The 15,593-nt window shown below is 53.8% G+C and overlaps 1 protein-coding gene across 1 annotated transcript in view; it reads left to right on the top strand.

Annotated features, from left to right (window-relative positions):
• The first annotated feature begins 1,860 nt into the window (after positions 1–1,860).
• LOC123346652 overlaps positions 1,861–15,593 on the top strand; it is a 35,558-nt gene continuing 21,825 nt past the window's right edge. The window contains exons 1-8 of the mRNA XM_044984129.1: positions 1,861–2,400; positions 2,631–2,665; positions 3,142–3,352; positions 4,151–4,246; positions 5,020–5,250; positions 5,777–5,799; positions 5,899–6,002; positions 12,615–13,171. Coding sequence (XP_044840064.1) covers positions 1,984–2,400; positions 2,631–2,665; positions 3,142–3,352; positions 4,151–4,246; positions 5,020–5,250; positions 5,777–5,799; positions 5,899–6,002; positions 12,615–13,171 — 1,674 coding nt within the window. The 5' untranslated portion in view covers positions 1,861–1,983. The remainder of the gene's footprint in view (positions 2,401–2,630; positions 2,666–3,141; positions 3,353–4,150; positions 4,247–5,019; positions 5,251–5,776; positions 5,800–5,898; positions 6,003–12,614; positions 13,172–15,593) is intronic.

The following is a 15,593-nucleotide window of genomic DNA, read 5'->3' as shown; positions in this document are numbered from 1 at the left end:
TGCACAGCAGTATGGTGAATCTAAGCACATGGAAGTTTGTGAGTTGCTCAGACAGTGCAGGGATCAGGGCCAGGTAAGGACCTGCAATAGCTAGGAGTGCAGCTCTTTCGTGTCCACATTAAATCACAAAAACATCACACTGGGATTGTCGCAAGATTTCCTGATTTCACACTGACTCCTTCACTAGCTGGTGTTTCTCTTAATGCCACAGCTCTTGGAATCCTGTGATTACGTGACAATCTCAGCTCTCACTTTAACAAAAGTAAGTTTCTTGCTCTCAGGGCTGAGTAGAAAAGGTTGAGTACGTGACCAGAGCGAATCCTGCCTGCTCACAAACAAACAGTCCAGAATATAATTTTTTAGAAGAAAAATCCTCATGTTTTCTTCAGCAGCCTCTTGATTTTTGCTTATATGGTGCTGGCAATACTGCCTTGGCAGTGAACAGTTTGTTTTCAGGCCTGGCTTCTCCAGCAAAGGCTCTAAGGACCTAAATGTAAAAATGAGCATTCTGAGTGATTCCTTTACTTCACTCCCAATCCAGAGGGCCTGTGCTCATTTGCTGCTTGAGCCCACAGCCCGGCTCTATGCACATTCCCACACCTCGCCCTCTCTGTTTCCCTATCTGTTAACTCTGCTGTTTTAGATAATTGATGGCATGAAATTAGGGGGCTTTCCATGGGGGATGGGGATTTAAGGCCTGAGTTCTCAGTGGCACAGCATTGCCAACCCCAAACTTTGGAAAATCATGAGTCAGGACCCCCAGAATGATGTGATGCCTTTTGTGACACTAAAAAATAAAAATACTAATAAATGTTGAGTTCTTTCTATTTGCCTTCTGACTTCTCACACTTTAGGCTGACTCAGGTCATATTTTAAGTTTTTCTCTGCAACCAAGAAAACTAGAAACTTCCTTTGTTTAGGTCCCTAACTTCTGTTTGTTAGAAGCTGGGAATGAGCAACAAGGGATGGATCACTCGATGATTCCCTGTTCTGTTCATTCCCCCTGGGGCACCTGGCATTGGCCACGGTCGGAAGACAGGACACTGGGCTAGAAGGACCATTGGTCTGACCCAGTCTGGCCATTCTTATGTTCATGAGATTCATTATAAAATCATCAATGTTGGCAACACTTTTGACACTGTGTCTCCTTTACACTGAGGCAGAGCTGCCTTAGCGTATGTCACAATCAGGCCTTTGATACATTGATTCCAATTTAACCACGTTTTTGGCCTGTGAATTGAATATCCCTAGACTCAGAAGGATTAGATTTTATCGGTAGATGTCAGCAAATGTTGATTTCACTTTGTGCACACAAACCAATGAAAAAATATTTCCATTGATAAGAACTGAGATTTACAAATAGCTACAGTAAGAAAAATGCTGCTTGAGAACTTACTAGAGTTTAATTTAAGGAGATTTACTTTGCATGTTTTGACATGAGATGTTGACAGTTTGTGTTTTAACAGTTACACCTTTTAACTTTTTGAATCTCTGTGTCTACTGTCATAAAATAATTGTCTGAATAAAATATTGTCTGAACCCCACCCCCAATTTCCCACAACTGTGAACAATAATATTGATAAAAACGGAAACTGTGAAAGTTTAAATAGATAAATATATAAACATTCTTACAAATTAATATTAATCTTATCTGTCAAAATTACGTATTAAATCAAATGAATTCTGCCAAGCCTAAATATCACTCCTTGGACAGGCAGTTCTGTCAGCTCAGCAGGACAAGGGGAAGCTGATGTCCATGTGAAGCCCCAGTGACTCCCCCCCACACACCAGCAGAGGGGGCTGATTGCAGGATCAGAGCCTTGTTGGGACATTTCTCACCAAAGCCCCAGGGCTGGAATGTTACTGGTGATCTGACTCCAGCTCAGCAAACAGCCTAACACCCAATTGCTGCTGCTGCAGGCGGGGCGCATTTCTGAGCTCGGGAAAGTGAGACTAACCCTGTGAGACTGTCCAGAGGGAGCCATGGCCACAGACAACCCCGTGGAAAGTCTCCAGGAGGAAGCTACGTGCCCCATCTGTCTGGAGTATTTTAAGGACCCGGTGATTATAGACTGTGGGCACCATTTCTGCCGAGCCTGCATTGCCCAGTGCTGGGAGGGATCGAATACAGACGTCTCCTGCCCTCAGTGCAGAGAAACTGTGCAACAGGGAAACCTCAGGCCGAACAGGAAGCTGGCAAATGTTGTAGAAATGGTCAAACGGCTGAGTTTACAGGCAGCAAAGGGAGCAGGAGAGGAGAGGGTGTGTGGGGAACACCAGGAGACTCTGAAACTGTTCTGTGAAGAGGATCAAACTTCTGTCTGTGTGGTTTGCCATCTGTCCCGGGCTCACAGAGAGCACAGGGTGATTCCCATAAAGGAGGCTGCCCAGGAGTACAAGGTAGGGAATTGCTGTCACGTTTAATGGGTAATAACTTTGGATTTTAATTACAGGCTGATTTCACTGAAAGTTGCCTGTCATGGGTGTGATGCATCACTGAGCTCTGTAAAGCCTTCATTGTACGGGAGATGCTATCACAAAAAATCAAGTCTTCAAAGATACCTGCTGTGGGAAACTTTTCTCTGAGATTCTGAATGTTTTTCACACTCAGCTTCCACTGCTGAAATAAGGGGACTTTTTACACCATGGCCGGTGTTAACAATCAGTGAGGTTTAAATCACACGAGCTGCAGGCCAGTCTAGGTGAGTGTGTTACCTTCAGACTGGAGAACTGATCATTTAAATATCAACATTGTTAATTATTTCGTTCCCCCTGTGAGAGCGGAGAGGGAGAATTACAGCTCGGCACCATTTATTGCCAGTGACGCCTCCTTCCAGTGCCACAAGCGGGTGATGTTTGGGAGATGCCACCTCTTATTTCCCCCCAGTAAAGGAGGACCAGGCCCAGAGAGCTCCGCGGAGCCCAGGGGGGTACATTCCAGCCTCATGAGGGGAGTCCGGCCCCAGGAGCCCATTGGAGCCAATCAGCAACTCCATCCCGTTTTGAACAATGCACCATTTGAACAAATCATGTGTCTCCTTTTAGTGACTCACGTGGGCGGAGCTTATTTTGTGGGTGGAGCTTCAACGAATCCAGCCACCCTTGCCCCTCCCCCATTCTGATCCCTGCTCATTGATGAAGCTGTTTTGCTGGATGCAAAGGCTGCTTTTCCGCCTCCTGTCTCTCACTAGCCCCTGCTGGCTCCCTCCCTCCCTCACTGCTTCCCTGCAGCAGCACCGCAGGGGTGTCACCGAACAGCTCCCCAGGAGCTCTCAGCAGCAGCTGCAGCAGCAGCCTGGGCCCTTGGGCAGAGGGCAGGCGAGAACTCGAGGGCTCAGAGAAAAGAGAAAAAGTGAAACGGGGAGATCTCAGCAGGCGGCTCCGGGGGGCTGCCAGGGGTGTTGCACAGAGCGGGGCTGATGGGGCAGGAGCACGTTGCTGTGCCGGGTGAATGAATCACACGCTGTCAAAGGGGAGGAGAGCCCTGGGTTATTACAGCTCTGGAGCAGTTATAATTATGGGTGGCACATTCCCTCAGACTGAGTGTTCCCTGTGCCTCACTGACCTCCAGCCACATCACAGCTTCACCCTTGCATCTGAAGAAGTGGGTATTCACCCACGAAAGCTCATGCTGCAAAACGTCTGTTAGTCTATAAGGTGCCACAGGATTCTTTGTTGCTTTTACAGCTTCACCCTGTGCAGTTAATGGGACTGCGCTGGCTCAGGTGCTGGGCCGCTGCCTGGGGGAGTCCACATGGGAGCCTAGACAGACGAGAGCACAGTGGCGTCTTGTTCCTGGCCTGGGTCTGGGTACAGTGCAGCGAGGTGCTGCCCCAACCTCTTCACTGGCACCGGCAGGAGGGATCGTTCAGAACCTTCCCAGCTGTTTCCCCTCTGGCCTGTGCTCAGTGATGTGAAGCTTTAGCTCAGACACAGGCTCTGAGAAGTCCTGAGTGTCTGCAGGGAGCAGAGCCCCTGCTCTGAGACTGGCGTCTCTGCTCCCATGAGGCCTTTGGGGCCGGCAGAGCCCAGTCTGCTGCTCACTTCCAGGATATTTACTGCTCATGTGTGAAATGCCAATATGGACAGTACTGTCCACCCATCGGACAGGCAGACTAATGGCTGTTTATCGCACATGATGTCCCTGCAGGAGAAACTCCAGGGAGCCCTGGGCCCTCTGACGAAGGAGCTGGAAGAGGCCCTGGCTCTGATGTCTGCAGAGGAGAAGAAAACCACAGAGTGGCAGGTGGGTATCTGGGTTTATTCCTCCCTGAGCCCTTCCCCCTGCAGCGTTCCCAGGAATGACGGGGCCGTAAAGCTCCAGGATGAGGTTATGAACCTGCTCTGGTTGTTTGCTCCATTGCACAGGCTTGGTACCAGCTGTGGGCCGGAACCTCCCCTGCGCCCGGATCATCGCCCTGCCCACTGCTCCACCCCCATTAGCCTCCTCTCCCCGAGGCCCCACCCACGCTCCCCTCCTGCTCTGCCCCATGCCCCACTCCCGCTCAGCCCCAGCCGCAGCCGGCATCCCTCACCCCTTCCACAGCACCGAGACCAAAGCCTCTGCCTCCTTCCTCCGGCGGGGGATTTGGGGATGGATCCAATCGGGGAAGAAGGGGGCGGAGTCGGGGCAGGGGCGCGAGCCCCCTCCAGGCTCTGCCTGTGGAGGCAAAATAACTGCCTATTCGCATCCTGACCATACATCGGTCAGGATGCAGGACAATGAAGTAAATATCGGGACAGTACCGATAAAATCGGGACGTCTGGTCACCCTAATCCCCTGCCACCTGCAATAACAGACTGCGTCTTTACAAAGCACCCTAGACAACCCCGCTATGGAACTGGCCATATGGACTCTGAACTAAAACAAACTCTTTATGATACGTTTCCCAAAGAAGTAAATCTCCTTAAAAACCTGATACTGATCTAATCCCCTGCTTCATGGACAGAGGCCCAGTCTGTGTAACTCAGCATCTGGCTCACGTTTTCTCTCTGCCTTTCCTATTCTTCTATTTCAAGGGGAAAGTGAAGAATAGGAGAGAGATGATTGCAGGTGAATTTAACAAACTGCACACACTGCTGAGAGAGGAGGAGCAGCTGCTTCTGCAGAGCCTGGAGGAGGAGGAAAGGGAGACTCTGCAGAAACTACAGGAAAATGTCACCAAACTCTCCCAGCAAAGCTCCTCTCTGCAGCAGCTGATCACAGAGCTAGAGGAGAAATGTCAGCAACCAGTTGTGGAGCTGCTAAAGGTGAGACAGCATCAAAATTCATCTCCACAATTCAGAATGAGAACTCAGATCCCTGGGTCTGGATTCCAACAATTAGAGTAAATGTGTTCTGTGGTTTACTGACAAACAGAACATCCGGCTAAGGGCTCCATCAGTTCCAAAATATCCCAGTTCATGTTAGAGGGGATTTCTCCTCATGGAGACCCAGTGAGGCCGTGGGAGATTAAATGGATGATACAAGGTTGATACTGAGCTGAACCCATCCCTGCTCTAACTCCAGAACATTGGACCCAACACAGTCGATAAACACAGATACTGATGGGTTGGGTCCCTAGAAGGGAGAATCCTTTAGCTAAATTCCTGTCTCACCTACATAAATGAAACAAGTGTTAATGCAAAATGTCATAGGAGTTTTTACCACAAAACAGTGAAGCCTGGGAGGGTTGATCTATTTTCTAGATGAAAGTTTGATGCCCAGAGTGAAACTCACACAGTTTTATGCACATTGTGTTAATACAGAACATTGATTCTCTTTTTTTCCTTCCAGGATGTGAAAAGCACATTGAGCAGGTGTGTTTCCTATGTTCATTGCTCTTATATTCTTGGTGGTGGTTCTGGGATGATGTGTGTACAGAGCAGCTGAGTGATGATGGGATGTTTTCTTCATAGGAGTGAGAATGTGAAGCTCCAGGAACCAGAAGCTGTTTCTACTCACCTGAAGAACGTGTATAAAATTTCCCTTGACATGGGGGAAGCGCTGAAGAGATTTGGAGGTGAGTGGATTCTACTGGGACATTCAGCTGTGTTGTGCCTGGGGCTCTGGACAGAGCCTGGGACCCCAGGACACGCATGGGCCCAGCTGACAGGCTTGGAGCTGTGATAGCTGGAGGCTGATGCGCTGAGTGCTGGGCAGTTTGCCTGCTACTTACAGCCACCTGCTGGTACTTGCCCAGGTGTCTGACCAGGCGCCGTCACTCTGACATCCTGACCCCTCCATGGCTGAGTTACCACGTTCAGACATTTCAGGGTGCCTTGGCAAGGTTCCTGCCTCAATTTATCCTCTGCAGCACTCTTTAAATTACACCTCACAATCTAACAGATCCCGTCCTGTGATCCACTCTGAGTCCAAGTAAACCCCAAAATAAAATCTTTTCCTTCACTCTGCTCCAGCCTCCAGCTCTCACTGCAGCTCCTCACTGTCCTCAAGTCAGGGACCCCTCAGTCCTTCCCGGAGCCGGGCTTGGATTAGTTTCCATCATGGAATCAGACGACTCCAGCCCCCGCTCCTGGAGCTGGGTCATTTCAGACTGTGCCTTTTATTCTCTGCATCCACTTTCTCCAGCTGGGGGCAGCTCTCCAGGGCTCTGTCCTGCTACAGCTGCTGCTGTCATTGTCGTCTCTGGCAGCTCCTCCCCCTTAGGGGAACTCCTCTGCCTAGGACAGTGGTCGCCAAACTGTTTTGGTCCTACCCTCCCTTACCTGGTTTGCGCCCCCACCCTGGGAGCTGCTGCCAGGAACGGGGCTCCAGTTGGGGCCAGAAGCTGGGGGCCATGGCTGGGAGTGGACCCGCAGTTGGGGCCGGGAGCTGGGGGCTTCAACTGGGGGCGGAACCATGTTTGGGGCTGGGGCTGCAGCTGGGTTCTCAGCCTGGAGCAGGGCTGGGAGTGGGTGGCTGAAGTCGGGGCCGGAGACGCAGCTGGGGCTGAGGGTGGGACCGGAGTGGAGCTGGGGGCAGAGCAGGGCTGGGTGACATTCCCTTCCCGCCACCCATGGGGGCTGGTCCAGGCCCCGTCAGGCCCCCCAAATGTTCCTCCACACCCCCTAGGGGAGCACAACCCACAGTTTGGGAAGCACTGCTCTAGGAGCCCCTTCCAGGCTCGTTGCTCTGGTGAGCTCTCCTGGGAGCTCCTCTCCTCAGCACCTTCCTGTCCCTAGGATCCCTTCAGCTGAGCCCTGGTTACCCTTTATCAGCCTCATTAGCTGTTTCGCTGCCGACTAGCCACCCAGGGATTCAATTACTGCCAGGTGGGGCTGGGTTGTCTCATTCTCCCTTACTGGGGCCTGTCACAGGTAATCTGGCCCCTGACTCCCCTAACAGGACCAGCCCTCGTGATACATTTCCCCCCACCCCCAGAGCCAACCTGTATTCAAAGGGAGGCTTGACCATGGCTGACACTTGGTTATGTTCTGCTAGAAAAGTTTCAAACTCCGGGGAAGTAAATTGGTGGCCACTTCCAGGAGCTGCACGGACCTAGGGCAGGCAGGGAGCCTGCCTTAGCCCCGGGCCCCCGCTGCGCCACTGACCAGACTTTTAATGTCCGAGTCGGTGGTGCCAACCGGAGCCGCCAGGGTCCCTTTTCGACCAGGCGTTCCAATAAAAAAACAGACGCCTGGTGACCCTATGGACAGGTGCCAGCCCTAGGTCCTGTCCACATGGACCAGTAACACCCTGCTGAGCCAGGTACAGGCAGCCACATGCCAGCCCAGGCCCCTAGCAGGGACGCTGAGCTGCCAGCTGCCATGGTCACTAACACTGTTAACTCTGTCACCTGTCACTCACCAGGCTTAGAGCCCACAGGGCCCAGCCCCAGGAACTGCTGTAACCTAGAACCAGAGCAATGCAGGGCCGGAAGGGCCCTCGAGAGGTCACCTAGTCCAGCCCCCCACGCTAGGTCAGGGACTAGACTATCCCTGGCAGGGATTTGTCCAACCTGTTCTTACAAACCTCCAGTGACGGGGATCCCACAACCTCCCCTGGAGCCGGGTCCAGAGCTTCACGGCCCTGAGAATTAGCAAGTGTTTCCTCATCTCCAGCCTCAACCTCCCTTGCTGCAGATTGTGCCCATTGCTCCTTGGACAGGCCCTCACCCTGCCCGCTGGGGCACTGGCTGTGTCCCCAAGCCTGAGCATCGCTGTTATTGCACTGAATGGCTGGGGGTGCTGGGCTGGCTTGGGGGGCAGTGAGGGCAGCTGGGGCCTTTCACTCCCCAGTCACCGATCTCAGCCCAGGCTCAGAGTCCAGTTCCCAGCGGACAGGAGCTCACATCATAACTCACTTTAACGGCAGCCTCACCAGCCACCTCCGCAGGGAGGCCAAGGCCTGAATGGGCTGCAGGGACGATTCCTCCCGAGGGAGAGGCTCCAGAAGCTGTCAGGGCTGAGCCACGTTGGCAGGACAGTGAGGGGCTCACACGGCCTCTATCTCATTATACCCTCAATACACAGAGCTCCAGCAGCCGGGGTGTAAAACCCAATTTGTATCCCCAGCACCCAACTCACTGACACTGTCCCAAGGGTCCTCTCCTCCCGGGGCTGGGGAGTGAGTGAGGGGCACTGGAAGAGGGGGCCCAGGGGGCCATGGCCCCATCACTTTTACCAATGGGAGGGCTGTTCCCTCCCACTTTTTACCAGCTGTAGGGGTGAGCGACGCTGGGGCAGGGGGCCGGGAGGAGAGACCAGGGTGTTGGGGAAGAGGTGGGGTGAAGGCAGGGGCTCAGGAAGAAGGGGCAGTGTGAGAGCGAGGGTTCAGGGGTGCGGGGACAGGAGCTCAGGGAGAAGGGCTGGCACGAGTGGGTGACCCCTCTACTTTGAGGGAGCTTCCGTCACTCCTGGGGAGAGCACCATCCCGGATCCTGATCCACGGGCACATCTGTGTATTTGCCGGGTGTACAGAGCTCTCTGTGTGGAGACACTTGTACACTCACCCAGGAACCTGTGCTGGGAGGCCCCACTGCCCAGGAGGCCGAGGGCTCTCACTCCTCTGCCCTGCGGGTGAAGGGAGGGGCCCTGGGGCTGCTGTTCCCCATCCGCGGAAGGAGGTGAAGGGGATGTGGACACAGACAATGTCCCCTCTTGCTCTGTGAGGGGCAGACCTGGCTCCACCTGGGCTTCAGAGCCTGAGCTCCAGCCAGAACCTGAAAATCTTTGCGGCTATTTTTAATTCCAAAGAGGGAGCCCTGCGAGCCTGAATCTGTCCACCCTGTTCCAAGACTCACTTCTGCAGGCTGTGTAGAAGGACCCAAAGTGTCACCAGGGTCTGGGTGTGAAAGTTCCCAGCGTGTCTGTCCCAGGGCTGATTAATGGGAGCGAGGGGGGTGGCTGGCACAGTCATTAGATGGAGACACCTGAGCTCCTGGGGCTCTGAGACGGTCTCTGTGACTGTTATCCGCTCTGGGAGATGCCCAGGTGCAGCTGCAGAAGGTCTGTGCCGCTAGCAGCGTCCATGGGACAAATGGCTCTGGGCAGAGATTTCAGGCTGGAGCCAAGTCTCCATTTTCAGCCTAATTTGTGGGGGTGAGATCAGGGGCCCAGGGGGCATTTGTCTGCAAAGGGCAAATTAAACAGCAGCTCTGGACTGTTTCATCGCTGATGTCCTGAGCCTGGCCTGCCTGTAACTGCGTTTCTGGGGATGTTGACAGTCTCTCATTGCAGGTGACTGGGATTGGGGCTCCTAAGTTGCTCAGACAGGTTTGCAGTGGAGCTGGGTGGAATGTTTTCGACAAATAGTTTATTTGCTGCAAAATTATATTTCGGGTCAAGAGAAACTATTCGTGAATCCATATCGGGTTTGCTGACTAGTTTCAATTAAGAGGAAAAGGTGCCACTGCTTCCCTTGTAGCCTTTAGCCCAGGGGCTGGGCCCTCAGCTGGGAGCCCCAGGTTCAATCCCCCCGTGTGATGCCAGAGCGTGGGAGAGAGAATGACTCTTCAGCCCAGTGAGTCAGGCCCCCACCTGGGAGCCCAGAGTCCAGCTCCTCTGCTCCAGTGACCCTGTAATTATTGATCCATAACCCCAGTGAGGGCCGGCTCCAGGCACCAGCCTACCAAGCACGTGCTTGGGGCAGCACCTTGGGAGGGGGCGGCGATCGGGGTTTGTTTTTGTTGGTTTTGGTTTGGCCAGGTGATGCTGGGGGTGGGGCGGGGACTTGAGCGGCTCTGGGGGGCGGGGACTTGGGCGGCGCGACACGGCACTTGGGGAGGGGTCGGCGCTCTTTTTTTTTTTGCTTGGGGTGGCAAAAATGTTAGAGCTCGCCCTGACCCCAGTGTGGGGAGGGGTTACGGCCCCTGGCACAGCAGTGTCTCAGCCATGTCTGCCAGGGTTTCCTTTCACGGATGTAGCTGCACCGGTGCAAACCCCTAGTGCAGACGCGCTGTGCAGGTGTGAACTGGGACTGGTCCCCGGAGCAGCTTCTCCCAGATGGAGGGGGCAGTAAGTGGGGAAATGCCCCCTCCCCTCCCCACTGTCCTGGCCTCATTAGCAACAGCTGTTTAGCACGCATTTATACCCCTCCCCCTGAAATGCAGACAACTGCTCCCGTGGGGGTGGGGCTCAGCCTTGCGAGGGGAGGGGCTGGCTGTGGGGTTTCCTGGCTGGAAGGTGGGGCCCGTGGGGCCTGCCAGCATGGGGAGTCCCATCTGCTCCCCCTGGGGCAGGGCTGCACCCCCAGTGTGTGTGAGGACAGCACCGACCTGCTCTGAGCGAGAAACCAACCACACATGGCCCCAAAGCAACAGAGATTCCCTGGCGCCTGCCCCTCCCTTACCCTTCCCCCACCCCTGTGAGGGACCCTGGACCCAGCGTCTATTCTGACCCCTCACCAACATCCCTCCCGCTCTTCTCACTCCCTTTCTGCTCCCCTGGGCCCCTGCCCCTCTACTCCCACGTTTCCTCCCTGGCACATGCCCCTGCCCTCCACCCATCTCTGCCCCACTGGAACAGCCCATCCCTTCTCCCCCTGCCCTCCTGTCATCTGCCCCTCTCCCCCAAACATCCTCTGCACCCTGGAGCCCTCCCATCACGTCACACCCCCGATATGTCCTGGCATCCACCTCTCCCCTTTCCCTCCTCTGTGCCATGTCTCCCACCCCACCCCTCACCCCAATCTGCTTCCCTGGTGCCTACCACTGCCATCACCTCCCCTACCCTCTGATGGCCACACCACCCCTCACCCTTCTCTGCTGTCCTGGCTTTCGCCCTTCTTACTCCCCTCAGCCCTCCTGGCATCTGCTCCTCTCCTTCTCTGACCCCTGGCACCCGCCCCTTCCCTCACCCCCCTGTGCCCACCCCTCCTCTAGCCCCACTCTGACCCCTGACACCTGCCTCTCCCCAACCCCTCTCCTAACACCTCCCTCTGCCCACCTGCCCTGCCTCTCACCCCTCTCTGCCCCCTGGGGCTTCTCCCTCCCCTCCTCTGCCCTCCCTGTGCCTGCCCTTCTGCTCAGCCCCCTCAGTCCCCTGGCACCTGCCCTTCCCCTCCCCCCCGCACCCTCCTGCTGCCTGCCCCTTCCCTCCTCCTGCCCCCCCAACACCTGACCCTCCCCTTGTCCCCTTCCTTCCTGGTGCCCAGCCCCCTCCCCGCCCTCTGTCCCACTGACCCTGCTCTCCTCTCGCCCCTCTGCCACCATCGCCCATGCCACCTTCTCTTTATTTCTCACCCCTGCCCCTCACCTCCCCCTCTGGCTCCGTGACACCTGCACCCCTCACCACCCCTCCAGTCCCCTGGTGCCAGCTCCTCCTCTGCCCCAAGTCCCAGCTCTGCCCTGGCCCAATCTGCCTCCCTGGTGCAAGTCCCTTCCCTCACCTCCCTTTGGGACCCCTGGTCTCAGCCCTTCCCCTCACCTCAGCACTCCCCACCCCTTCCCTCCCCCTCTCCTAGCCCCTGGGCCCCTGGTGCCCACATCTCCCTGCACACGCCTCTGCCCCCCTAGGGCCTGCCCTTCACACCCCTCTCTCTGCCCCCCTTTTGCTCACCTCCTCCCTCACCCCCATTCTGCCCCTTTGGCACCAGTGCCTATTCATTCGCTCCCCACCATGGTTTCACCTCCTCACTCCTCATCATCTCACCCCTTTGAGCTCACCCTGCCCTTGATTTCCCCTGCCCCATTGGCGCTCCCCCCATTCCTTCACCCCCCTCTGCCCCCTGGTGCCTGCCCCTTCCCTTGCTCCCTGCTGCCTCCTGGGGCCCATCCCCTTCTTCTGCCCTGGTGCCCACCCCTCCCCCCACCCCCTGCAGCCCCCTGGAACCTGCCCTTCCCTTCACACCCCTGTCTGGTGCCCCTCCTTTCCCTTATCACCCCATAGCCCTTGTACCTGCCCCACCCCATGTCCCGCCCTCCCCCCCCCGCTCCTGTCACCTCCCCCTCCCTCTCCCAACATCAGTCTGTCACCTCCCCTCCCCCGCCTCCCCTGACACCTTCTCACCCCTCCCCCGCTCCTCCTGCCCTTTCCCCTCATTGTCTCCTCACAGGCAGAGGGGCCCTGACTCCCCTCAGGCAACAACCCCTCTGACTTCCCCCACAGTGATTAACGGGGCTGCAGGTTAATTTCCCTTTGATCCCAGTGACCAGCCCCTGCCCCCGGCCCTGACTCTGTGACTCTCTCCCCAGTGGACGTGACTCTGGATCCAGACACGGCAAGTCCCGGCCTCGTCCTGTCTGAGGATAGGAAACGTGTGAGACTCGGAGACAAACGCCAGGATCTGCCCAACAACCCTGAGAGATTTGATACGTACCCTGAAGTTCTGGGCGCTGAGGGGTTTGCGGGCGGGAGGCGTTACTGGGAGGTGGAGGTGGGAGACAAGCCAGGCTGGGAACTGGGGGTTTGTAGGGAATCTGTGAGCAGGAAAGGGGAGAGCACATTCTCACCTGGGAATGGATTCTGGGTCGTGTGGCTGGAGGAAGGGGAATACAAGGCCGGCACCTCTCTCAGGACCCCCCTCCCCGTGAGCGTCAGGCCCAGCCGGGTGGGGATTTTCCTGGACTATGAGGCAGGCGAGGTCTCGTTTTACAATGTGACTGACAGGTCCCATCTCTTCACTTTCACTGACACCTTCTCCGGGAAGCTCCGCCCTTATTTCTGTCCTGGTCTCAACGCTGGGGGTACAAACGCGGCTCCCCTGATAATCTGCCCGGTCCCAGCTCAGGCCGGAGGGAATCTCGGTCCCTGACAGTGACCCCGCGGCACAGACTGGCCCCTCCCAGCCCTGCTGCTCTTCCTGCCCCCGGTGGTGGGGGCCAGTTACTGCAGCAACTGGACTTTCTGTGCTGACCCGATGCTGCCAGTTTCCCTTTTCAGCTGGAGGTCCCAGTCGAAAACCGGACACCTGGGAACCCCCAGCCCCCACCTTCCCTGTCCCCTGCCCCAGGGGTAGCAGATGGTGGGGGATGGGGTCATTCACTCCGGTCAGAATTTTCTACCCCTGTGAAATCTCAATATAAAATATGAAAGTAAAAAGATTATTTTAATTTAGAAAACATTATTGTAACAAGGTGTAAATACAAGAATATTTTAATTTACATTTAAACACTATTTTAAAAACAAGTATCTAAATATATTTGTAGAAATGGAATTATTTACATTTTTATTTTTTTCCCTCAAATCTATAGTGAAGTTTAACTTCTCTAAATAACGTCATTTGTATTTCAACTGTGGAATTTCAAGAAATCCAAAATATTTATCTTAACAAAATAAACTATTAAATTGTCAGACTGGGTTGTTCAGTTACAATGTACATGTGTCATAAACATCACAACTACACACATGTGCAGCTGCTCTCTCTCTCTTTCTCCCCCCCCACCCTTATTGTCTTGACTGGTTCTCTCTGGAAGGCAGGGCACATATGCTCACGTCCTGCATTACATCTTTGAAAATTAATAGTTGAAAAAAATGATAGAATTAAAAGCAGCAAAGAGTCCTGTGGCACCTTATAGACCAACAGACGTTTTGGAGCATGAGCTTTTGTGGGTAAATACCCACTTCGTCGAATGCATGTGGTGTAAATTTCCAGAGGCAGGTATAAATATGCGAGCAAGAATCAGGCTAGAGATAATGAGGTTAGTTCAATCAGGGAGGGTGAGGCCCTCTACTAGCAGTTGAGGTGTGAACACCAAGGGAGGAGAAACTGCTTTTGTAGTTGGCAAGCCATTCACAGTCTTTGTTCAATCCTGAGCTGATGGTGTCAAATTTGCAGATGAACTGTAGCTCAGCAGTTTCTCTTTGACGTCTGGTCCTGAAGTTTTTTTGCTGCAGGATGGCTACCTTTAAATCCTGTATTGTGTGGCCAGGGAGGTTGAAATGTTCTCCTACAGGTTTTTGTATATTGCCATTCCTAGTATCTGATTTGTGTCCATTTATCCTTTTCCGTAGGGACTGTCCAGTTTGGCTGATGTACATAGCAGAGGGGCATTGCTGGCATCCCTACCTGCGCCCTGTGCAGCAGCACTCTTGGATCAATAATCCATAAAAGCAAATACTTTCTAAAACTAAAACAAAATGTAGCCCCTTTTGCAATGTTCTTCAGGAGGCAGCAAACACTTTTCATCGTTGTCCAGTGGGGGATGGAGCTGCCCCTTGCCCTGCCCCTCTGTGCTGCGCTACCTCACAACAAAGGAACTGCGCCTGCAGAGGCAGGAGGGGAGGAGACACACATGTTATGGTAGCCCCCCCCCAGCACCCACCGGGAGTTGACTGACTCTGAGGGGGCTTCCTGGAGTCTGGACCTGAGCAGCTAGGGCTTGGTATTTGCTTTTATGGGTTATTGATCCAAGAGTGCTGCGTTGTTTCGGTATTCAAAACAGTATTAATCAAGTTGATAGTCTTAGTTAAATACATTTTCTGACAATAGTGATATTGTGCAATAGAGGGAAACTGTTATGCGCTTACTGTTTCCAGTCCATTTTTACATTATTTTAAAAATATATAGATCGGCTTACAAGGCAGGTGGGGGTGGGAGGGGAGGCGCAGGACATGGACCCATTCTGGGCACCACCAAAAATTATACAAACCTGTTGCCCCTGCTGCTGTGCCAGCACAATGGTGAATAGAAGTCATTGCTGCACTGTGTCATTGTTGGAGAAAAACTTAGTTCTCACTTTTTGGTTGGGTGCAGCAGAGTCAGATACTTTATTTTCTCTTTACAATTGTATAGAGGGAGGGAGAGCCCTAGGACACAGGGTTTCCCCAGTCCTAGGCAGGTCTCTCAACAGGTAAACAATTACAGCAGCATTTATACTTTTTGTTACATACAATAATAGGCAACAGCTGCATTTTGTTTATACATAGGCCATCTTGATATCTTATTTTTCTCACTTCTATTTAGACGCCAGTCTACATTCATTATCGACACAAGGTCGCAACGACTTCTCCCACAGTTCTTTCTCACTCGCCTCACACAATCCTCGCTTCTACAAACCTCGCGTTATTAGGGTTACAGCCAGCCTGACTCTTGCTCACAGAGACTGTCATGCATTGAAATCCCTGTCCGTTCTTGCTCTACTTCCACATCATCCATTAGTTCACAGGGGCACTTGTTACAGCTGTTATTGTGCAGCAATATAAATACAGAGAACGATAAACAATTCGCTTGG

The sequence above is a fragment of the Mauremys mutica genome, chromosome 12, assembly GCF_020497125.1.
Source record: "Mauremys mutica isolate MM-2020 ecotype Southern chromosome 12, ASM2049712v1, whole genome shotgun sequence".
NCBI classification, from domain to species: Eukaryota; Metazoa; Chordata; order Testudines; family Geoemydidae; genus Mauremys; species Mauremys mutica.
Note: the sequence above shows the minus strand (reverse complement) of the source record. Positions and strands in the feature narration are given on the sequence as shown.